The sequence below is a fragment of the Macrosteles quadrilineatus genome, unplaced genomic scaffold, assembly GCF_028750875.1.
Source record: "Macrosteles quadrilineatus isolate MER2022 unplaced genomic scaffold, UCM_ALF_1.0 Scaffold_4__1_contigs__length_99947679, whole genome shotgun sequence".
Lineage (NCBI taxonomy): Eukaryota > Metazoa > Arthropoda > Insecta > Hemiptera > Cicadellidae > Macrosteles > Macrosteles quadrilineatus.
In genome coordinates this window covers 34,599,706-34,625,854 of record NW_026542597.1, presented here as the reverse complement: position 1 = coordinate 34,625,854, position 26,149 = coordinate 34,599,706, and the positions used below count along the sequence as shown (strand labels likewise).

The 26,149-nt window shown below is 35.9% G+C and overlaps 1 protein-coding gene across 2 annotated transcripts in view; it reads right to left on the bottom strand.

The window, feature by feature from the left end:
* Window positions 1–2,483: 2,483 nt before the first annotated feature.
* The window catches only part of LOC128992041 (ichor), a 38,638-nt gene continuing 14,972 nt past the window's right edge, over window positions 2,484–26,149 (bottom strand). For both annotated transcript variants that reach the window (XM_054415415.1, XM_054415416.1), the window contains exon 2: window positions 2,484–6,379. In XM_054415415.1, coding sequence (XP_054271390.1) covers window positions 4,859–6,208 — 1,350 coding nt within the window. In that variant the 5' untranslated portion in view covers window positions 6,209–6,379 and the 3' untranslated portion in view covers window positions 2,484–4,858. The remainder of the gene's footprint in view (window positions 6,380–26,149) is intronic.

Here is a 26,149-nt window from a genome sequence, read left to right as displayed (position 1 = left end):
TTTGTATTGTGTTTTTACCAATGTACTGTGTTTTTTAATAACAAAATTTCCAAAGTCTTAAAAAAAACTCTTTAGTTTGATGGAAGTGTAGTCTGGTTAGTCATAAATTACACAAACCCTAGTCATCAGTGGTCAGCTCATAAAATAGTAAGTAAAATTCATTATTTTTTACAATATTTGTTTTGGCTTAACCGTGATTTTTCACAATAGTGCGTAAAATTCACCATGGATTTGACAGTAGGTAAATGTTGTTATGCATCATTTTAAAGCCCTTTAAATAAGGAAGTTTTTAGTTTTATTTGATAACCTCGCCGAAACTCGGCAACCGAGAAATTAATTTCTGAATGTTATTTACATTTTCGTCAATATAAAAATAATTTGTTTAACGAAGAAATTTAAATAGAATATTTTTCCGTACCCCAACGATTATGTGTTACCTATATCTATTTAAAATTTCGTGAGGATTCTGAAAATGACATTTAAATTGACAATAAGTGCATTTTCAACAGATTAAAATAACCTTTTTCATAACAACTACAATAATTTTTGAAAAATCTTAATTTATGTGTTATTCTCTAACTGTTTAAGTTGGGAACCTCAAATATGCGACATTCTGTCACCATTACCATGTAGTTTAATGCAAAATTTTATTTAACACTTATGACCGGACACCCTGTATTTTAAAATATGGGTTTTTATTTTCCAAGTAGGTTTGCAACCAAACCGATCTGTTTTAGTCTTGATAATTTGGGTCTTAAATTAAAGGCATATACACACAAAATTTTCATCAAGCATTGGAATTCGGAATTTGACGTATATTTCGAGTCATGCACAAAAGCAACTTCTTCCTTGTACATTATAAGGCAGTTTAATTTGGATTTTTTCAAGTGTGCACGAACAGATTAGCCATTAAACATCATCATTCATGTACTGTATTACTCGACCAAAAAACATGAATTCGATTTTTTTGGAATTCTTACCTATAGGCTAACTCAATAATTAATTTATTTAGCTAGATTGACATTACACATGCATTTGCCAAGTCAAATTTACTAAAAATAACTATTAACTATAACTTTTAGAATATTTATTACATATTGTAATTACAAAATGTAAGAACTATTAAAGTTCTTACTTCAATTAGAGGTGCATTTCACAATTTCTAATTACATTATCGTATATGTTTTTGTCTAATAATCTTAATTGAAAACCCACCTTTCATTTGAGCTATTGATTATTAAGATCGGACGTACCTGAAGCACGCTGCTGCATCACTTATCAACAATAATTATAATATTTTTGGACTTATCTGCAATCAATGACACATAGCTTTATTTTTATTTTAGTTATTTTATATGTCTTGGTCTTAACCCTTCGCTGACGGGTGACGGATATATCCGCATAAGTCTTTGGTGATAAAGGACGGGTGGCATATATATCCACATATGATTTTTGATGCTCCGGACGGGAAGCGGTTATATCTGCCTTCTCTTCAGACATACTGGCAGAATATATGTCATGATTGCGCCCGTCTGGGAAGGGTTAAAATACTCCTAGAAATAAAGCCTTTCATCTGAGATATTGGTTATATTTGGATTATTTGAGTCCAAGACGAGTTATCTATCTCGAATCTATATATTTAAAAAAATATTGGTTTTTCTTTTCCAAGTCGGTTTCGCTTCTCTACCCGACCGATTTTCATAATATTGGGCTTAAATTAAAGGTATGCATGCACAGATTTGCCTTCAAAAATCCTTATTCTTTTATCTGGCTTAAAATTTGAGTTATGTACAAAAGCAACTTCCTCCTTGTACATTTCTTATGGGTGTTAAATATGGTTTTTCTTTTCCGAGTTCGTTTGACTCTTTTACCCCACCGATTTTCATAATTTTTGTCTTAAATTAAAAGTATGCAAGCATAGATTTGCCATCTAGCATCATCATTCATTGACATACATTATTACTCGACCCAAAAACATAATTCTCAATAAGTAATCCATAGCTAAAATAAAAGTCAATACTTTGATGAATTATTTAAGACTGTAAAGAGTTTTGGAAGTTATTTAGAATTGGGGATATATGCATTTAACTAAAGACAATTTTCAAAATAAAATTTATTTAATTTTAAATGAAGATCCATGGCTCGCTTTAAATTTGACGGATTTAAATTTGGTTACAGGCTAACGTATGTTTTAAAGCGTCATGTAGAGCCAATCGCTCATAGGTGGGTTATGAGTAAAAAAAAAGAATTACGATAAGTTGAAGTTCTACAAATTTAAACACCCATAAATTGTTCTGTAGATTTCTCTTTTGCCTTATTTTCTTTAGAACCTTTTAGTTAGTTGTAAAAAGTATAAGCCAATCTAATCCAAGAATACGAACCAAAAACTAACTCATCAAACATCATATATTCATAAACGTAATTACCTTCAACTTAAAAATCTAAATCAGGGTAAAACAACAACACGGTAATTTTATTGATTTAGTTTTATTTAACAATAAACAAAGAACAAGAAATTAACAAAACTGTTGGAAAGAAATAGAAACTTTAACTATAGAACAAGGGAAAGCAGCAATAAGTGTGAAGAGTACAAAATACTATTCGATGTTTTTTTTGTTTGATGAACACAGTTCTCACTATTGCAACTTCCTTATTCCAAGGTACAGTATATAAAATACAACCTAAGAGCCTTATACTATACTATACAACCCAAGATAATAAATAGCAGTCATATGTGTCTAGCACGCCATCATTCTCTCCATAGAGGATTTAGTGTTAACAATCGAAATATTTTGTTTACTAACATTTGGGAAAGGTTCAAAGCTGAAAAAATGAGGTTATTACATGTATTCACTAAACTTTATCAAACTGGTTGTAATTTTTAAAATTTTTAACATATTACGACGCAAACAGCACGCATCAAGCGCTGTGCACTGCATCAAGCTGTATACAATCTTCTGCAAATTTATAAATTCTTTTTGCTACGTAGACGATTTTAAAAACTTACAAATTTATATAAAACCAAGCACTCTCTCCATTAAATAGTCTAACTGCGTTAGGTACTAGAGCTTTTGTGAAAAGCGATATATTATATCCCACGTGGAATGTTTACAAGTATTTAGACACCTGCGTTTATTTACATTGTACCTGTTAATCGTTGTCAAATGGTTCACAAAAAATATAAAACCTAGAACAGGTTTGGGTAGTTAAATTTTAGGATGGATATTTTACATATTATTGTACTCTGTATACAAATTGCAATTAGAGATACAGCTTTACAATTTACTAGGCACACACGGATACACAAATATACATTGCCACTTCTCCTCAGCAAGTATACAGATTTATATGAAGGATTTCACACTCAACCTCTATACAACTAGTCTAAATCTATGTATAAATAAACAAACTTAAACATTTACTCTAAAATAACGTTATTAAAATATCTAAACGATATTATGTACATTTTTGGTCCCTTTATTAAACCTAATCTTATATTACACTGAATAAAATCTTTGCTAGGAAATATTTGGATTTGCGAATACTTAAATAAAAAAACAGTCAGATTTGAAATAAAAAATACATTCGTGTAATGAACACAGAAATGATGGTGTAACAATTAATTTCAGAACATTTGATCAACTATATTAGATTTTTGTTTTTGTAAACTAAACTACCTTTTAATACGTTGGAATTGATATACAGTAGTAACACGCAAATAACAAACCAATAAAATATAAATTAAACATGAAACAATACTTGTACTAAAACACGACCGATCGAGTCAGTCAGACAATTCAACAACGAAGAAAAACTATTGGGTAGTTGCGAGGTACGTTCCCAAAATTTTGAAATCGTTTTGATTCAATTTTCTCCCAGCACCTGATGTTTTGGGCACCTGGGGTTGGCTTAACCTAGAGTAATCATAAAACATTAAACCTATCTTTACCAGACCATTGCACTCTTAAATTAATTCTAATTTGTTGACCATCCATCAAGAACCTTATCTTGATTCGTCCAATGCTGAATAGAGAGCTTTAAATAAGTGATGTGAAATTTTAAAATGAGCAGTGAAGTGCTCATGAAATGTATAACGCAATAAATAATTTTTTACTATTAAATATATTGGAACTATTGAATGTTTATTTTTGTCCCAATTTGTATATAAACATCCATTTAAGCATTTACAACGATTTTCAGCAGCAACACAGTTCAGGCAGCCACTAAGCAAATCCCTAGAACCTTTAAACATAGTCTTAATCTACTTTGTATAAATAATATGTTACAAAAATATATAAATCACAACGTCTGAGTCATATAGATGCGCTTTCCCACTTACAAATGTACACGAGAGTTCCTGAGTTTTCGACCAGTTCCACTACGCACCAGTGTTACCAGAAGTACCATAAATATATATACATTCATCTGGAATACACTTGCTACACTCAGAAGTCACTTATACACATAAACTAAATAAGTCTCTGTCTTGTCAATATCGGTCCTTGGCCTTGGATAGGCGATGAGTCGATGGGAGTGCGCCGACTGCAGAGTCGACTCGGGGATTCTGATCTTTGGGTTCCAGCTTGAGGTTTCAGATCCCTGAACTGACTGCGGAATTCGTTGGGAGGAAAGAACTCGAAATGGGCCGAGGAATTTCAAAATATTTCATCCACGTATATTATAAATTGAAACTTTTTCGATAAAGAAAACTGTGGACTATGTTATCTTCCAGGACCTCTGAACGAATTCCGCAACACGGTCAGGGTCAGGGAAAGAGGGCCCTGGCGTACTTGAGTAGCAGCAAGGGGTTGAACCTGGCCGAGTCTGGCCTTGCGGGTCGATCGCACTCCTCATCATATCATTCTCTTCCTATGCGCTTGTGTATCTGCGCGTGCTTTATGAGATGCGCCTTCTGTCTGAAGGCTTTGCCGCAGACCTCGCAGCGGAACGGCTTCTCGCCCGTGTGCGTGCGCAAATGCACCTTGATGTTGGACTTGTTGAGGAACCCTCTGTTGCAGATGTTACACCTGTGCACGGGCTTCTCCTTGCCCAATCCCTCGCTGTAGACCACCGTGGACGTCGCAGCGGCTGTTTTGCTTCTCGATCTGTTCTTCGACTTCTTGGAGGGCGTGGTGGTGTGTGGGAAGCTGACCTGCAGTTCGGGCGACGGTCTGGAACTGTGGACGGGGTTGTACCTGACCAGGTCTGAGGTAGAGACCACGTGACCCGGAGGACTGTGTGCGAGGTACTGAGTGGACGAGGAGGGAGACGGACATTCGCTCACCAAGCTGTAGGTGACTTCTTGTTTAGTGCAGTTCGGGACTAACGTGTACGTCAGTTCGGGCTTGATAGGTGGACCGTTCTGCAACCGACTCTGCAACAGCGGCATGCTAGAGTATACGGAGGCCAGGGAGTCTCTCTTCTGTTGCGAGACTTGCTGGAAGGAGATGGTGACCGCGGGAGGTGTCGACTGCGCTGAGGAGAAGTGCGAACTCACTGGGACGAACTCGTGTAACGTATCCGAAAGGGGCATTGATTTGTTGTTATTGTTCGACGAGTTTTGTTCACAAGAGTCGAACTCCATCCAGTCCAACTCCATCCAGCTATCTCTTGACGAGCCACAGTCTATGTTGTTGTTGGAGGTGCCGTTGTTGTCATTATTGCCGTTGTTGTTGTTGGCTTGTACGGTGGTATCGGCGATGGCGGAGCCTAGGACGGCCGCGATGTCCTCGATCGCCGGGTCGAGGAGCAGGCCGTTGTAGTCTACGGCCTCTGTCTTTATGTTGTCCAGAGGACAGTCCATGGTCGATGAGGACACCACTTGGTCGGTCGAGTAGAACATGGAGTTCTGGTTGGCCGTGTCGGAACTGTTGTTGTTGGCCTCAACTCGTGGGGGACTGGGTGCCGCTGCGATCGTGTGGTAGTGGTGTCCCGGGATACCGTTGATGCTCAGGTGTCCGGTGTACCCCGTGAACGGAGGCAGCGGCTTGAGTTCGGCCAAATTATTATTCTGTTCCGAAGGCGAAGACTTCAGGATCAGTTCGAAGTCGTCCATCTTGGAGTTGGAGTCTTCGTCTTCAGTGTCTCCTAACATGGTTTTCTGGTGGGAGGCGGCACCCAAGAAGTGTTCGGATACGGCCCAACAGGAGTTCATCAAGTCTAAGGGCATTCCTATGATGAAGGGAGAGTCGCCGCCGGCAATTTTCATCTTACTCTCGGACGACGTGGAGGTGGAGGGTGGCGGCGAACCCGGCGGCGCTCCGGACGGACTCAGCCAGGGAGGATCCAGCGGTGCTCTGGCTAGCAGACCATCGTCATCCGGAGGCGGCGGAGGCAGAGGCTCGGCGACGGGGCATTCTGGCACTATTTATTGTTTCACCTGCAACAAACACAAAATTGGTTACTGATACAGTACTACTTTTTACACTTTACAAAACATACAAGATAGGCAATAAGATAAAAAATACACACAGGCTTATATACACCATTCAAACATAAAATGTGCCATATGCAAGAAATATAATCAATTTGATGGGACTTGTGTATAAACGCAATGATAAAGTTAAGCGCAATGTAGTTATTTATACATGTATTCAGGTTATGTCACATGTAATGTATGTAATCATATAATATGTACACCATTGTGAGATATCGATACGGCATCATGAAATTATTTGTCATAATCTATACTTGATTATGTTAAAATAATCCATCCAACAAGATGTAATAAACGAAGTTTCATTGGTTGATTCTTGGTATGTAATGTCGTCAAATTGAAATAAATGTAATACTATTAGTTTATTGTTTTTGAGATTTGTTTATGAAATCCAAAATACATTTTTTATAATGCTTAGAAACATTAGGAACAACTTTTCCCCACTGGATTTCCGAATCATGGTGTCTATAACCAGTTAAAATGTCAGATCTGCCATTTGTCAAAGAGAAAGTTCATCAAGACGAAGTGCAAGTACGTCAAAACAAAAGACGAGTAATTGGATAACATCAAAACATCTATTACCGCAACCAAACTGACCACAGAGAATAGAGCGATAATGAAGAAGGTAAACATACACCGAAGAAAGTACAAAATTATAAAATTTAGGTTGAGTTGGACTTAGAGGGGGGAGAGAAAGTGAGGCGTTAACCTTGACACTTTCTCTTGGCCTACAAACTGCAGATTCCTGTGCGATCCGGGCGGACTGCTCCCTGAATTGAATATGAGAGGTATCAAAATATGCAAACCCAGCAGCCCGCTTGAAGGCTACTACACCTTTGACTTTGGCTTTGATTATAAAGTATTTTTATTGTGAAGAAAATTGAGGTAAAAAATATTGTTTGATACCTCTTAGTAATACAAAGGTTTTTAAAATAATTAGAATGACAAAAAATATAATTTTCCTAAAATGTTTTAATATTTTGGCTGCTCACAGCTCAAGAATGGATTTAAGATAAAACAAGGGAAAAGAGTTCCAAAAGCTCATGGCAGCTACATCTAAGTGGGAATTTTGGTTATTATGTTCAATATAAAAAACATAATAAGTCAATAAAATGTATTAGTAGAATTGGAGGTTGGTGTTAGGTTGTAGTGTTTGTATTGTAAATTTCAAAGAGTGAAATATTCATATACAAATCTCCTTAAAATGACTTGTTAAGAAAGGCGAAAAACTTCTATATTATATTTCAAACACTTTCATGTTAAAACTTTTTCATAATTTTCCAATGTTATTTCCCACCTTAAATGAAGTAGAGAACTCTCAATTGAATGCCAAAATCCAATTTGAATCCCCGCGAACCCATTTCTCTGCACATGGGAGACTTGGGCATAAAAACACAAATTACTTTTATGATCGAGACTTGTTATCAGTTTTATCAGTTCTTAATAGTTCATGAATTACTTTATGATAGTTTGATGAGTTACTAACTTCCAAATTTTCTTCCACTACAACGTTTTCCTACGTTTCTTTTTATTCAGCATCAACTATGAACATTCTTCTAGGTATTTTTTAACCTCCCGAACGACCCCATGCCCTTGGCCTCCCCACGGTCTAGGTTGGTGGTTGTTGACCTTCTACGGTGAAAGTAGTCTCGACGGAAGAAAGCGCGGCGATGTAGACACGCTGCTGGGAGCGTCGGGCATCGCGGAACATGCCAGAACACGCTCTAGCCTGCTGGCTCCCGAACACACCTGTCACGCCAGCATTTGCTGAGGCAAGTGCAAGTCGAAGCTGGCTCGCGATGATCCTTGAATACCCAATGATGAAGAGCATTCAGCAATGACCTATCATTAAAGCCTCATCGTGCTAACGTGGTTGCTGAACATGAATGTGTTGATCACTATCAGCTGAGTTGTCCAAACAGAAAGATTTTTGTAACTAATCATTTGAAAGTTGCGATAAGTTTACTCTTCAAGGTCGACCAATTCTTCTGAGTCCTAAAGTCTGTGGCCAATTCTTGTCATAAATGTCATTTCGTTAACCTCTGTTGTTGTCATTGTGGAGCCACAATTTCACCTGAGGCTGGCGTATTGTAATATCAAGTCTTGTGAGAAATTATGAAACTAGAAAAAAAAAGAAAACAAACCTGGTTCATTGTCAGGTAAAGTTAAACAAAAATAGAAAAAAGTTCTCAAAAGTTCTAAACAAAAATAGAACTTTTAAAAAATCCAAAATGACTTCAACGACGTCGTCAGCCAAATATATAATATTTATTTATTTATTTATTGCTTCAGACAATGATTACATTGAGTAGTAATAACAATCCACACGAATCTTTTTCATTCATTCGCATGACAATGATGAGACCACGTATTGTAAAGTGGAGTACATGTAGAAGAATTTAATACGTGTAATTTCACTTAAAGCATTTTGTAAAGTCTTGTTGGGGTCTTGCCATATCACTAATTACATTTTCATAAAGCTTAGAGTGGATCTAAAATAGTTCAAAATACAAAATGTATTCCACGATATGCCATGAAAATGCAAAAATAGCGATGGATGTCCTTCCAAATTGCAAGTCCTCAATGCCTATTTGCGAATGTTAATTGTATACCATTATCAAAAGGAATTCGTCGAACCATTAGCTGCCTCTACTCCTCATCCTGTCTTATTTTATTTACGCTTCAATATACATACACATGTGACTTTTTGATAAAAATATATATAATTTAGGGAAAAATTAACGTTTTAAAACCTAAACCAATTTGCAACCAGCAAAGAAGATGTGAGTGACTAGCAGATTTCAAAAGTTTTCCCACATTTCTTTGACACTCGTAGGTTGGAACTATTTTATGTATGATTCATTGCTGGCGTAAGAGAGGTCGAAGTTGGAAATCACTTCCTGGTTCACAAACATCATCGGAGACTGCAAGCATCTCATCTGCGATGCGCATATCCCATCTCTTGCGCATCGATCTTCAGACAAAGTCGAATAACTGTATCCCAAACGTTTCCTTCACTTTGCGAGGAAAAGGTGTAGGCAATTTAAACTCAACATTGTGTCACGTGATATTTCAGCAAAATTTTAATTGCTGGATAGATTCATTACATTACTGGGTTAAATATTGTAAGGTATATTCTATAATTTTGATAGAGTATAGTCCATTACTTGTTGTGGCTAATTTTTAAAAAATCCCGAGATTGGTCGAGACCACTGTAGGAGCTGTTGTACTCGTATAATGCCGCATTGCTGATTTTTAGGTGTAAATACTTCATTCCTCATACAGTTGTCACACATTTTTAGTGAAAATTAATAAGGCAGTAGAGAAATGGGCTTGTTTCTAATAATCCAACATATTTTATGATGACAAACTGAGAGCTCTATTGCGACTACACATGCGAACTAGCGCATGTTTTCTTTTCTCATAATACAATAATTCTTACTAACTTTAAGTTATTGTGATATCTTAGATTTACAATTTCTCAGTGACGTTACAGTGCATTCATACATTTAAAAATCTTTGGTTCATTCACAATTACGTATCCTCCAAATTAAATAAGGTCCAGAACTGCTCCAGTATCTTCAAAAAAAGCTTATTTCATCTTTCAATCTTTACAAAATCTTCAATTTTCATTCAGGATTTAACTCCTTTTTCACATTTTTATGCGGGTCACTCACTGAGGTTTTAAATAAAAAAAGTATTTATGCCAGCTAATATTTTTAACAATTAATTAGGTCCAACCGTAATTTAATTTGAATTTTGCAAAAATTCTTCATTAAGATCGGTGGTGTCAACTTGGACTGTAGTTGTATCGCCTTCGTAAGTTACTGTTTCCTGGTTCTTATGAATAATTGTTCTTATCGAAAAAAAAATTGATGAAAAATATGAATGAAAATAGAATAAACAAACTAACGCTGCACTGCAGGATTCACAACAATCATTTAGGTTGAACAAAGTTGAAAAATGTTTTAGAAGCCGCACAATCATAGATTTAATTAGCACAAACAATAATTTGTTAGTTGGAATTCTTATTCTAGAAAACCATCTTCAGCTTTTACCATCAAAATTCCACGTCAATGTTGGATATCATAGATTTGTGAAGCACTATTTTACTTTCCGAAATAAATAAAAAAACAAAGAAAACTTCAAACTGCAAATCAGCAAATCACAATGGGTTATATTTGCAAAAAGTGCGACAGCACCACGGCAATTCCTTTCGATGTTTTATGAGTCTATAATGATCCCCCACTAAGGGAGGGAAGGGGGAGAAAGTCTGTGCTACATCCGACGCTCAGTGGAGGCGAACATGGCGGGAGAAAGTGATGGCGGGCAAGTGGAGAAATGGAGGATGAGGATGGAAGAAGAAGAAGACGAGCTATGTATCGCTGTCTTTACTGGTATCTGGATCAGTTTAATTGTAGTGTGAAGCGTGGTTTTGGAGCCTATAATCTCGTTAGGACGTGCGTTGCCATTTTGATCTTCGTACTTTATTTCTCTACAAGCCCACCAGTAAGGTTAGGTCAGAATCAGATTTTTAGTATCCAGAAATAAATCCCATAACTTTTGAAAATAAGGTACTAAGAACAATATTTGGACCTGTTTATGCGGCAGGAATGTGATGAGAAAAATAGAGAACTGAGAGAGGTTTGTCATGAGCCAGAAATAATTTTCACGGTAAAAATTAAACGTCTGAGGGGGCTGGTCATGTGATAAGAAGGGACAACTCCAGTCTCATAAAGGTAAACCCAATGGTAGAAGACCTTTAGGAAGGCCAAGACTGCGGTGGAGTGACCAAAGGTTGAAGGATGTAAGAAGATTTGGGATTGTTGGCGAGGCTAAAAACATCTTGGGTTTACTTGTCCACTGAAGTAAGTAATACACCAAAGCTAAGCAAAGTAAGATCAGACCTGTAAGGTTATGTTTCCTGTACAATTTAACCAAACCCGAATATAATTCTATTCTGCAATAGCCTACTGTATTTGCCTAGGGTACGGAAACCCTTAATTTTCTTTTTATTAAATTAGTTAATGTTAGCGAAGGTTTGGTGATGTCAAACAGGAAACCTAACCTAACCGGTGGAAAAGTAGGCAAATAATTCAGGATGAATACGAAATGTTTAGGTTTGTTTACGGCATGAATTAAACATATTTTGATAGTGCAGTATTTGCTGAAAAATATTCAACGCCTGTATAATTAATGGACGTAATATTAGGGGTTCAAATCGTAAGGTTGCATAGGAAACATAACCTAACTGAAGAGTAGTAAATGTTACTGACTAAAATGGTAAGTTATGTCTCTTACGCACATTGCAGTTACCTCTTTATTTTTTCAGTGTGTTTTACCTTGAGAGCATTATGGAAAAACGAGTACGGGAAAGTAAAAGATTACAATAAATCGTAATATTTAAATTGCTACAATCAGTGCGAAAATGTCAGCGTTCCAATTATCAATACGAAAACAAAAACGCTTTTTAAAATTACATGTAAGTCATATCATTATTTTCATCATACTACTCAATGGTTTAAATCTCCCTAGTCACGCCTCACTGGTATGAAAATATTACACGTGCACATGTGACCTTCTTTTGATGTCCGGTTTAATGGAACGACCGTTGAGCGCCTTCGATCATGTTCTGGCAGATCTAGATACAGCGTAGTCAGTTTGACGGATGACGATATCGGCATGGCTGTGGCAGAGACATTGAGGTTATGCCGGTATTGTTGCATTTGTCACCGGAAGTAGGCTGCGCTAATGGTGCCAAATAGTGCACGAACTCGCCGATAGGTTCCGCCACGATGCGACCTGTATCCCGTACAGTACTGCCAACCTCTTTGAATAAATAAATGTAGATGTCGAGTAATATATATGTAAAGCACCTCTTGCGATCTTTTACAGACTCATCGTGTGGGCATAAATCGAACAAATATGAACACGCTTTCTAGAATTCTACAATCTTGTTTGTAATAACTGAATAAATATTTATGAATAAATTTAACAGTTTATAGCAATTGAATGTAGGGCAAAATCATTATTCTGCTTGTATTATTCAACGGCATTAGTTAAGGTTTTTTGAAAGATGTTTTATGATAAATGAACATGGTCATTTTTATTCAATTTCGGCTGGCTGATGGAGGAAGGAAAAGAATATAGCAAGAACTGTCAATCAGCTAAAATAAATGGAATGTAATTGCTTCAATTAAAGTTTTGTATATATCAAAAGTTAGATGTGGTATAAACTAGTAAAAATCCATCCATAAAATATATATAATTAAAAAAGAACAGCTGACTACAAATACAAAAAATACAAACAAGAATGGTATCACTAATTAAAATTTGCCAAAATATTGCACATGTAGATGTATTGGCTGAAAGCAATTAAATTGATTATGTATAACCACCAACTTTATGGAGGGCGCTTTTGTTGTTTCCTATTCATTTTTGTATTCAACTTTAAAATATTTTAACGAAAAACAACAATAATATATGTGGACTTTTGTTTATCCATTGTTGTTATGCTCAAAAGACAATTAGTAACTTACAGATTTTCACACTAAAATAAAATATAAAAAATATATAAAATAGGGTCGTCAACTTGCACCATTTAATTGTAATGCTATTAATTAGAAAACGAACATGTCCAAGTAGCTGTACCAAGGTATAAAGTAAAACCGGTAAGTTTATTTACTAATTATTTCCTTTCCTAATTACCATATTTAAAATACCAGCCTACCGACTAGGTCAGTAAATTTCCCAGTGCTTGCATCGACATAATGGAAATTAAAAGAAAGGGAAAACAGGTGAGAGAGTAAAGAAGAAGAAGCAGCAGAAGTAGGGTATAGAGGTTAGTTTCCGGCAGGTAGTTAAGTGGATTGCCGCCGCGCGAGGCGAGCGCTGCAGTCGCAACCTACTTGCCCAGCAGTGTGAAGAGGCCTGTTAGCAACGGGCCTTTTTGTCAGGCGCAAGAACCTCGACAATTATATAAACCTTTCAACTGGAATTTCTCAATAAACTGTGATAAATGGTTAATAAAACAACAGTAAGCGTCACTAGCACATGTTGACTCAACTCAAGGATTTGTCATAAAATGTACTTGGTGTGGTGAAACTCACCAAGAAGCTTAGAGTCGTCGGTTTATATTATTTAATCTTTTGTAATTTACAAAACATAATCTGAAGTAGCAGCAAAATTTACTCAATTCCAATTGCGTTTTCATTTTTTTTATTGCAAAATATGACGAATCACAATAAACTGTGATGACGTTATATTTGATTATTTTGTTAATAATAGTTATAATCTCCATTCATACTTGGCTTAAAATACCTACAGTATATTAGTATGGTCGCAATTTCATAAGAAAGTATTAAAGAAAGTATAGCTACTAGATTTACTCAGTGCTCACAACGTTTGCAAAATATGTTCAAGTATAGCCTTATATTAATCGGTATAATTATTTTAAGTCTTTGTGTAGTATAAGAGCTTAAGCAACACAAATAGCTAACTTCAGTAAATAAAACCCAGTTAAAGTCGATGAATATTTTTATAGTTCGGTAAAAGTTAAATTGTCAATATTTATGTGGGTATAATGTGGAATAACATTTATCTATTATATATTCCGGAATCTGTAGTGCTACACGGTCAATTCTCTTCCTACACGTATTCCCGTTTGGAGTGATTTCATTAAAACCTTGCGTTAAGGTCTCCCAAGTGCGTTCACAACATTTCTCGATATGCCGTTATTGTTTTTATTTGTTAAATGAATTTACTTGGAAGGTGTAAGGATGATGAAAAGTTGCGTATCATCGTATTCTTCAAGAAAGTGTTCAATAATATCTATGTTATTACAAGAATTTGTTGGATTTTCTTGTGCAGTAAATTTTCCTCTAAATATTTATTTGTATAGGCTTATTGGGTATCAATTTAAAGATATTATTCTCTAATGTGCCTTTTCTGGGTTTGGATGATTTATCGTAAAAGCCCTTCGTCCAACAAACTTGAAAATTTCAAAGTTTGTGCTGAATTCTGTTGTCAATAATCTGAACTGCTTCAAGTTTACATCAAAATAGACGGTCATAATACAATTTTGTTTACATACATACGAAAATGGTATCAACAATTATCTGTAGTTGTTAATGTATCAGTGAATTCAAATAAAATATTGTAATGCTATTTGTATAAAATGTAAAGAAGAAAATGACTTACGTTGGATTTTGTGTTGTGATACGATTTTTTGTTTCCATAGTATACTTTATTGTTGTTTTAATGTAAAGAATGAAGAGATGTAAAGAAGAAGTGTAAAGAAGGATTTTTAACAAAACGTTTTTCGTTAGATTTAGTGTTTTCATAGTATGTTTCATTAACATTTGTAATTTTAAGATGCCTCGAAGAGATCGCGTACGCAATGCAAATAATAGAGCACGCAATGCAAATAATAGTGATATGATGAGAAATAATCGTTTTGACCCTTATCAACTATAAATATATCACGTATTACGAAAGTCGCGAAGTGACGCATAGTAAGTATTACATGACGCATATAGTAAGTCATTACAAAAATTAAACTTGTAAGTTTTGTTTATTTTTTTTATTTATGTGTATCTACGCCATTTGCATTTTTTACGTTTTTATACGGGAACGGTCAAACACTGGTCTTGTTACAATCTCTCAGTAACCTTTTTGTTACATAGCATCATTGGTTGATAGCCACTTACAAATTGAGCCAACCGATTCCAATAAAAAAATACATCCTTAATAATAAAAGTACAGATGCTAACTGTGTTACCGTTTTTCAGGCAAAAGGAACCAAATTTACACATTTGTTCAACCTTAAATTTTACAATTAATTGCAGATTTTGATTATATTGTGGCGGACAGCTTACTAAACTAAAGCAAAATAAGTGTTACAAAGCGATTGAGTTTCATTTCCGTTCTCATAGTAACTGTGTAACTGTTTTCTACAGTGTATTTAACTATATAATTCTCTTCGTTGCAAAGCACGGGTAAACCAGTTAACTATTTCATAATCATATATGTTTCAGTCCACAATAATCAACGCCAACGTCGTCAATTGGTGTAATACAGGAGGCAGTGGCGGTCGAGACATTCGACAAAGACATAGAGGAAACAATGGAGGTTCGAGGCCCGACATTAAAATCAAATCTGGCGCTGCCACCGCTAGCTGGCGGTGTAATTTGGAGTTAATTTAACACCAGTGGTCACCAGCGAGCCTGAACTGGCCACGGCGGCTTGAATAACAGAACTCGTCCTAACGGGGCTCGACCGGGGACGAACTGAGCCCAGTAGGCACACTACTAGTAGTGGGTGCTCATGGGTTGTCTTATTTTTTTACAAAGAAGAAAATAATTGGGAGTTATTGACTTACTTCTGGTAGAAAATATTTTAGGTTAAGTTAAGAAATGTGCTTATGTCAAACGCAGATAGTGCAATTACAGTTGTTTCGTTCATCATTCCGTTCCATCGAATTTTCTTATATATCAATATTAAATTTGACATACTTAGATGGACTCATATTGAACTAACTACACAGCACTGTTTGACAGAAAAGCATATGGCTTACATAAAAATTAAATTTGATTAATTTAAAGATCCAAATGGTAATTATTATATACAGCATGAAACTTTTAATATTTCTCAGTGATGAAAATGTCAGGATTACAGTGGATGTAGTGGTAAAAATGTCGGGTTCGTTCTTGTTATTTATTTTCTGTTAGACTTTGTACTTTTTGCTTACGAATTGATTCCGCCTAGCAGAAATAACACAGAGGAAAAAAGTGTACAAATAGGTTAAAATTATTTTCAGGTTGGTTAAATTATAGTAAATTAATATAAAATTATAAAAAACATACAGGATACAATATAGAAAAATAGTTTAAAGTTGAATTCATAAGGATGGGAAATCCACCGGTCTGGTAGCATGTGGTAACTACGGTAGTGCATTGACAAGCAGAACCAAAACATGAACTAGCAATTTTCCTGGAATATGAAAAGAATTTATTCAACTACTGACTCAAATTCCAAAAACTCGAAAGGGTTGTGTAATTCAACAGGTAAACACTACTACGAATCGTCACTTTCTCTCAGCGGACGATCAACTTCCTCAGAATTACTAAGAAAGTTGTCGTAAGTTGCCAAAATCCGGATACTCGTCGACAACGTTTCTAAATCTCAAAACACCCGAAGTTGAAGCCATCTATTTAGCTATCTACTAAGTAAGCTGCATTTTGTCTGGCCACTGAATGTTGTGAAAGTTTTAATTGTCAGGTTAATACAATACTTGCTTAACACATCCTTTGTCGTCAAATTAATTGTACACATGAACTCTTAGGAAATATGAACTGTACGTATAGTAATAATTAAATTAACAAAATATAGCAAAAAGTAGCTAATAGTTTGAAAATTTGTTATTAAAATACCTTATTGAATTAGTTTGAAATTGTAATGGTAATAAAATCGTCTGAGCGTATTTAACAACAAGAAATAATTGCAAAAACGAAATCAGCATAAATATTTCGACCTATTTTAACTGCATTGGAGTTAAAACAAGACCCACAAACGCTATGAATCGAATTTGATATCATTTAATTATAATTATGAAGTAGGATAGTCTTTTGGTAAGAGCGCGCACTCTTTGGTTCTAATTGATTGGGTTCAAATCTCGCCAATCACAACTCCATGATCTTGTGATTATTAGAGCCTTCCTTCGTTGTATTTCCACCTGTCAAAACCATCTCTCTTTTGAAAATGAATAAACAAGATATCTGATTTGTTGTTTTTACCATATCAGAGTGTGTACTATTTTTAGGTATTGACGTCTGAAAAAGTACAATAAATGCTCGATCTTTTAATCTCAATCGTTCCGACCCTATAGGTGGACAAACGGCCCACAGGAATATCTATAGAACGAACTCCATTGTTTGTATCAAGTACCATTAAATCGCGTGCTATTTCAGTGTCTATTAACAGTACAATTAAGTGGATACATTAAGGTAGTCCCTTTATAACCTCTGGCTGTACTTGCAAGACGTGCTCTTGTACTTGAGTACTTTCTCGTTATATTGTACTGAGTACCACACCGTTCGTCAATTGCATACATGTATATCCACCTGCAAATACTCCTATCTTATACTGACAAATGTGACTTTATACTTTTATACAATCAAATTTGCTGTAAAGTACGCATATGATTTTGAGAATAGATCTTTTAACTCGTGTCAATGACATTTGAGTTCATAATATTCGTTGAATTGCTTTTTGCTTAATCATTGCATCCTGGTATTTTCTCTATATGTATTACCCTTCATATTTCATGGTCCTTCGAGCCGGATAAGCAATTTTTCTGGACTATTCGCTGCGGAGCACGTTACATCCACAGCCACTTTAGTTTAGGTGATAAATAATTAAAATTAGCCTATTTATGATTTTAAATCCTCTAACGGCACAACCTCATCCCGTTGAACTGTATTGTTTTAGCTCCCACGTAAGATGACGATCCCCCCAGTTGACGTAACCTAGGAGACCGCAGGACTGGGGGCCGAGCTCTGAGCAGCTGTGAGCGAGGAGGAGCCTGGTCCCGTTACTCGGAACCTACTTACCTACATCCGGTACACCAGCTCCGTGACTGGCCGCCACTATACAACCGTCCAGCGTCCCACACTTGGTCAAAAATCCCCCAACTCACTTGAGATATTTTGGCGTCACTTATTGAACAACACTATATTTGGTAAAAAATCCCCCAACTCACTTGAGATATTTGGGTGTCGATTATTGAACAATACTACATTTGGTCAAAAATCCCCCGACTTACTTGAGATATCTGGTTGTCGATTATTGAACAATACTACACTTGGTCGAAAATTCCCCAACTCACTAAATTTACCTACCTCAACGGTAAAGGAATATTACAAAATGTTATCTCGTTACTAAATTATTCCGTGTCCCCCACCTGCTGCTTACACCTGTTTGCCAAAGTGATCATTTAGTTGATTTGCTTGATCGAGATGAGGTGGTAGTTTAAGAGGGGGGTGTGGGGGGCAGGTGAAAGTGCCCCCCTATATTTTTACAGACGCGCTACATGTCCCCGTTATTTCCCTCATATGACGGTAATTTGTCGACAACCGTGAAAGACAGTTTTATCATGGTCTGTTGGCTTTCTAAATGCGTGTATACGGGCTTCAGTCATCAACTGCTATAATGATAGCGACTTAAACAAGTCAAGGGGACTTTTTTTCTGTACAAATATTTAATTTCAGTTCTAGTCGTTAAAGTTCGACATTTTACTAGTTAAGTGCTGGAGTATTTTTATCGTGGTAATGATAATGATTTGGTTGGAAATCAAATCATAACCCTTGTCATATTTCAATAATTGTTTCAACTTGCAGTTTACAGATTGAATAATCAGGGAACACTCAAAATATCATACCAATACGACGGTAAATAAATTAATTGTCTCAAGACACAAATGGATGTTTTATTATGATTTAGTATTTTAAGAGTTCGTGGCATTTAAAAGGAACAAAAGTCACCTGATACTCTGATACAAAGACTTATACAGTTTAAAATAAATATTTACAGAGATATTGCTTTTTTCATCTTCAACCATAGAGCGAGGCCACTGTATATTTTATACTATATTAGAATATACGAACGATACGCATAATAGACAGCACAGGGCATTCAAGCTCTTAAACGAAACGCTTGATAATATTCAGATTCAACATCTTGAGAAGTTTATTTGCAATGTACAGAGTTAACGATGCATTTTTACAAATTTTCTTTGATATTAGATTACGTATATTAAATTGATATAACATCCTTTATATCTTTATTGTTTTAATGTGTTGTAGGTTATTTTCCCTGTTGTACGCGTAGAGGGTTAGTTTGTGACTCTGACCTTGCCAATGACCTTGATGATTTACAGATCGTATTTTCCCTGTTAGGGTTTGTTGTTTCAACAGTTTGGCCTCTAGAATTATTTTATGTAAATTAATAAATCAATATGAATATTCAAAGGCAGTTAAGAACTGGATTTAAATAGCTTACTTGATCCAGATAGAGCATATTATTTTAGTGTACATTCAATCCTTATATTTGACATGAAAGAGTGTGGATATTAAAATTATAATAAATAGAAATCGGGTTTTTATAAACGAACCTCATACACATACACACACAAAACGATACAAAGTAGTCGAATTTATTTAGTGAGGGAGACAAGATCAGCGAGCGTTATTTCACTAGCTCGTTCACGTTACAAAAATAATCTTATTCTCAGTAGTCTATTTATACGTTACTGTTCTAATATTCCGTGATGTTCACTGTTAACTAACGCGATGAGTGGGATAGATATTTCATTCGGTCGTTTAAATAGTCAATAAGACGTTACTAAAATAATAGGGCCTTCTGAGTCACTATCACCATGGTAATAGGCGACACTTAAGTAACAGTAGTTTTATCCTGCTTTAAAATAACGCCCACATCTACTTATTACTGCAGTTACTGTCTTGCTTTTGTGACTAGGGCGAAACTAGTCTGGCCGTAACGGTAACTTTAGATCACCGCACATACTAATGATGACGGGTAGTTGATCTCATGGAATTCCTCAATATAATTCCATAGTTTTCAATAGACACGGAATCGGTGGTCCAGTTACCTAGGCCTAGGGCCTGTGGCCTTCAACAGCATTACCCGTTCGCTACGCTCACAATCGCCTTGGCCTGTGTTGCTAGGGCAATGACTACCAGACTGGCTGTATTACACAGAGGATCACAATGATAAATAACTGTAAAACGTCTAATTTAAAAATTGAGTAATGCAGCCAGGGAGCTTTTTCACCAAATAATCAGAGTTCTCAAGTTTAAATCGTGATATAATAGTATTTTGATGGTTCGATATGGACCAAGCTGTCCTTGATTTTTATTTCCTTAACAACCTAGGATGCTATGTTCCAGCACGAAACTGTCTTAAACATTACTTCAAGCTATTCCTAGAGGATCACAGCATCGTCACATGGATAAAATCTATTGGTGATTGGGGGGATTTGAGCCCGGGACCTCGGGCTCTGAAGGGGGACGGGATGATTGGCACACATTTTTGGGTCTTCTGCCCATGGCAGTATTGGCACAATCATTTGAGCGGAATAAGTAGGGTCAACCCGCCTGCTTGGAAAAGGCACGATTGGCACAACCGCTCGACCAGGTAGACGACATCGAACGAGGGAAAACGGGAAGTTAAACTTCCCCGTCAACTCTGCTACGAAAGTCATTTGCTGGTAATATTGCGTATTTTCAAAGGTTAAGTTATGTTAGGTTAGGTTAAGTTAGGTTAGGTTAGGTTAGGTTAGGTTAGGTTAAGTTATATTAGGTTAGGTAAGTTAGGTTAGTTTAAGTCAAGTTAGATTAGGTTTGTTGTTTTTTTATTTGGATCCAGCTAGCGCAGTGACCATAGCTGCAGATTTGTCGCGCAAACTTACACCTTGCTTACTCCAATAAGCACTACAGCAGGGAATTTGTGGGGACAAAACAATTTCAATTTTCCCACATTCTGCCTACCTGGCTACTACTTCCTTACCGGGCTGTTGTGCCAATCGTGCCTTTCCGAACCTTACAGGTTGACCCTTCTTAATCCCCTCTAATGATTGTGCCAGTCGTGCTATTCCAAATCGGCTAAAAATGTGTGCCAATCGTTCTACGGCCCTCTGAAGCCCCGAGCTCTTCCACTATTCCAGCTCACTCCCCAATGTCAATGATCATTGATCATGACCCTTTATGTTCCTGGAAAAACAGCTGATTCTAATCGGACACAGACGTAGGGCTATACTGAATCTGGGCATCCAGATCCTAGTTAGCTGGTACAAGCGTAAGAAAATAATACGCTGATTGTTACAAAAACTGGATCCAACTGATCTTACTATCTAAATTATTTTAAGGGACTCAGTTGATTATAACCAGTTACTATTATCTAATGTATGCTCAAATACGGAGATACTTTTGACGCCGATTAATTTTCGATAACTTTTGTTCGCTACCGAAGGGACATTAAACTTGACAACTAGTAGCAGCGTATGGATATGTGCAGCAATTGACGTTTTACGGAGACTATAACGAGATTTATTCAAGATCGTAACGTAACTATGGTTAAGACATGTACAGACTTTCAAAACACGCCAAGGGATTAACGTAATCTTTTATCACACTTAGTATAAATACGAATCATGATAAATTATTCCAATCTGGGTCTAATCAGCAAAGAACAACTTCTGTTGCAAAATGTTTTTGAAACTATAGTTGCTAAGCAACGACATTATTGTTGAATGTCAACAAATAAACTAAAACCTGCATTTTGGTCCTGCGGATGTTTTTGCGGCAATTGTTAATTTATTTAGTTTGAACTTTACCGTTCTCCCAAAGCTATACTTGATCATCTATTTAATAAATGGTCCTGACCAAAGGAGCAACTTCCTTCATCTTTACGCAAAAATAGGAAAAAAATATTAAAAAAAACCCTAAATCATCAAATCATTGTTACACTTCTGGATTCACTTATTGTATCTTGACAGCTGCATCAAACCCCTAAAGAATTGCATACACAGTGTACATTCATCAAAGAAAACACGGCGGACACGACTTAAAATATTACAAACAGCTGACAGTTACAAAAACCCCAATGGTACACAGAGTACAACGGTACCGCATAGAGTACAAACGTGCCGGACACTTGAAGTGATAACGGGACTGATATCAGCTCAAGGCAGAGTGGAGTGGCCGCTGTTACTGGGTCATGACTCAATATTAGCATCAGTGAACCTCATCAGCATACGGACAATGAGCATTCACATCCTCCGTTAGGAACAGTATCGGAGCTCAGTCAGTGTAATTGCTAACGGATATGGTAAACGGCCGAAATATTGTGAGGAATATGTAACACGTAGCGGTCTTGAGGTTTGACTGAAGACCGCGGATAATGACGTGGTCGGGCACGACTTTGACATCCGTCCATGCATGCTATACTCTGTTCGCAAAACTTTGGCGGAGAGAAGCGATTACATTCCTTCCACCTCACCTTAATTTTGAAACAATAACAACAGCTGATATGTAGATTGAACTAGTGGTGGTGGAAACCTTCCCCTTAACAATATAAATAGGTTACATACCTTACGTCGTCAATCCTAAAATTATAAATTATAGTTTATAAATTATAGTCTATGGCGACTAGTTTCGAAACATCAAGGTTTCATTGTCGAGCCTCTTGCCTCTTAAAAATATTGGGACATCTTGTCGTCGTCATTACACATAGTACATTTAACATATAAACACGAACACGGACACAAACTATTTACAAAAATTAATGCGTGGCTGGCCATAAGTCCCCTTGAACTGCCTAAAATTTGAGAAGTCTGTAATATGCTTGTACTGGATATCAAGTAGGTCAAAGGGGTTAAACGCAACATGAAAATCTTCGGCTTCTAAAATACTCTACCTAAAACTTGACAACTGTAACGTTCTTGAGCTACTCACTTGACCATCAGATATTGTTGAATTACAACCCTTTCTACTTGGGTGAAAATTTGCTGAATAATAGCTCAGAAATTCCTTTTAGCCCTTCCCTAAATCTTGCAATAATGTCCATATAGTACGTGATATGGATTAGACCATTTTTTGTGGTTTTGCATTCAGTTTAGGAATGTTGTCCGGTTGTGCAGTCATTAATGTTACAATTGCAACTTTATAGTTCGTGCAATCGTCTCATAGCTAGGTTAAGCACGAGTCACACTAGGCTGGCATCAGCGGCGAATTGAAAGAAGCCGCAACTGTCAGCTTAATGTGACCACAAAATTCGCAGCTGACACTGAGCTGACTCAGCCAGGATTGGTAGGCCGGTGATGCTGGTGCCAGCTGCTGATCACCAGCGGCTGGCGAACAGCCTAGTGTGACCCGTGCTTTAGACTTGTTCTTCTAGAATAAACTGAGGTAGCATGTTCAACGAATTGGAAAAGTGAGTCTTTATTAAAGAACGGATCAGTAATTCCTGGTTTACACATCCTAACTAAGTCATGGTGTAAACTTAAGAGTCAATGTTAATAGACAAGATCTAACAAAATCCAGAAACCTTGAAATCCGTATTTTAACCTGATTAAAATGATGAGTGTAGAATAGTAGTAGAGTACCCCTGTAATTGCTTTATACCAGCTCATTCTCAAGCATGGATCATTTTATAAAAATCTTAATGAGCAAGGATGAATTGGTGTATAATAGAAATAAGTACAAGTTACTTTCCGAGCACAAGACCATGCGACAAGATTGAATTTCACTAAATGGCAGTTTAGTTTCGTAAAATGAGATTACCAATCTAAAATGTTTTAAAAAATGCACGATTTTTAAACGAACGTAAACGTCTAATGAGCGAGTATATGAGGTGAACTATGATTTTGCAAGACGATCTGTTATGTTTTATACTTCCTTGGCTGCAATCTAGGCATTTGCATAGAGGAAGCTAACGCAACCGTAGAGGATGGGCATCAAATGCAATTAAATCCTAGTTAGGTGCTTGTTAGTTTATTTATATGGACTATCAGCGAATTTGCACTTTACATATCAATCCATATCTTGGCACTCCTCTGTAATATATAAATAGACTTTAATTTGTTTTTTTATTTCTATTGCCAGAGCGAGATTTTTATTTTAAGGTTTAAGAAGTGTAAAAGATGCGTGGAGTATACGAAATAGAAGTTTTTTAATTTAAACTAGGCCTATAGATGGAAACAGGAAAATATATCAATAAAAAATCTTCAACGAACAGTATTTTTTATTACAATTTCATAACACTTAGGTTTTCTGAATAGAATTTTCAATTTTTGAAAGCCTTATACAGTTTTAATAAATGACTATGAAAGGGTTAAAATAATAATTATCTTTTAGATATAGGTAAACTATGACGAAATTAAACTTAAAGGTTTCCTTTGGTATACCAAATTGTTAAAATCAGTTAAATAATATACACGCTTAAAACATTCAAATTTATAATGCAAGAATGCCAACAAAATTCGAAATACTTCGGATATACGAAGAACCCCGTACGAACGAAATCGTGATTCTGCAAAACTTATATTTAACATATTGGAATCAAGTGGTTTTATTCTAAGCATTTATTATTCTCTGTGTTATTTGAGAGGGGATGATGAAGAAATAGTTGTCGTCATTCAACTAGCCTCAACCGGTCAGCTACTGGGAGAAATGGTAATCAGAGAGGAGAAAGTGAGCCAGTGACTCATGGAAAACCCCGGCTACTATAAGAGGTACCGGTACAAGCCGGAACTAGACAGGGAGGGGGCTAAATAGCGTAGTAAATGGTGGGGGGGGGGGGGAGGTAGCAAAACATTGTACTTACGTATTATACCGACCACAACGATAAATCGACTACCAAATAACATTTTAATTCGTTTAGATAACAAAATCCTCCTAACCTAACCTAACCACCCTTAGGCTAGGTTAGGTTAGGTTAGGTTACGTTATAATAATCATTAGGTGCGGTCGGTATAATACGTAGGTACCCAAAAATCATTTAAAACTCACAAGGTGTTTAGGTGTAAAAAATCTATAACTCTTTTAATCAACGGTTTAAAAAATAATTGGTCAGAGTTATTGAAAATGTTGAAACTTAAAACAAGTTACATAATTAACAGAATTATCTAGAAATGGTAAATGACAGAAAATAATATTATAAGCGTTATAAAATCAAATTGATATATTTAGGTACACACAGTATCAGTGTTTTCGTATTTGTAGGTTGTTAGTATTACCCTATTATTGTTAGTAGTTGTATTACCCTACGAAAGTTCGTTGTTTATAAGGGAAGTTCAATGTGTTGAGATAAAACCAGTTGGCATACCAAGTAGTGCATATTGGTACTTGTTGGGGGTTTTAAAACAATAGTAGTTGTTGGCTCGTCCTACGTACGGGAATCGAGTAGTCAATAAAAACTGAATATTATTCGGACAGCTTGTTTACACGCAAAAATAAGTTTCTGTAAAGTTTATTAACTTTAATTTTACAACAAATGGGTTTTCAGTTAATACACAAACCTCCATGCACTAGTATACTATCACATATTATGTCAGTGCCAACAACATATTACCAAATGTGTGTCAAAATGTGTTTTTAATAGAGATTTGGACGTTGTCAACACTCAGGATAAAGTTCAACTAACACAGACAAATTTATTTTATTTTTATTTACTAACAAAGACATTTATTTTATTTTGCATTATTTTAAATATTCTTTTGAAAGATTATTGTATACGTTCTACTGAAAATCAAATTTAAATTAATTTAATTTCCGTTGATTATTTATAGTTAAATATGATACGTTATTTCGTCTTAGATAAGATGAGAATAGTTTTACGATTGGTCTTTGCAAGAAAATAATGAACACCGTGACGTCATTTAAATTGTTTAAAAAATAAAAATCCAGCCTAAACTTGCAGTGTTGTTTGTTGTGAAGGGACCTCATACATAGAGACAATATAGATAGAGAATATAATAGACACACCTATTCTAGCCATAGAGACTTTAATTTCACCTCCTACCTTCCATATCCTACCGCATTGCTTATTGTACTAAGAACGTATAGGTTAAAACAGCTGATCATTATCCCTTATTTAAAAGCCAGGTGACGAATAAAATCATCCCCATGTTAAATTTAT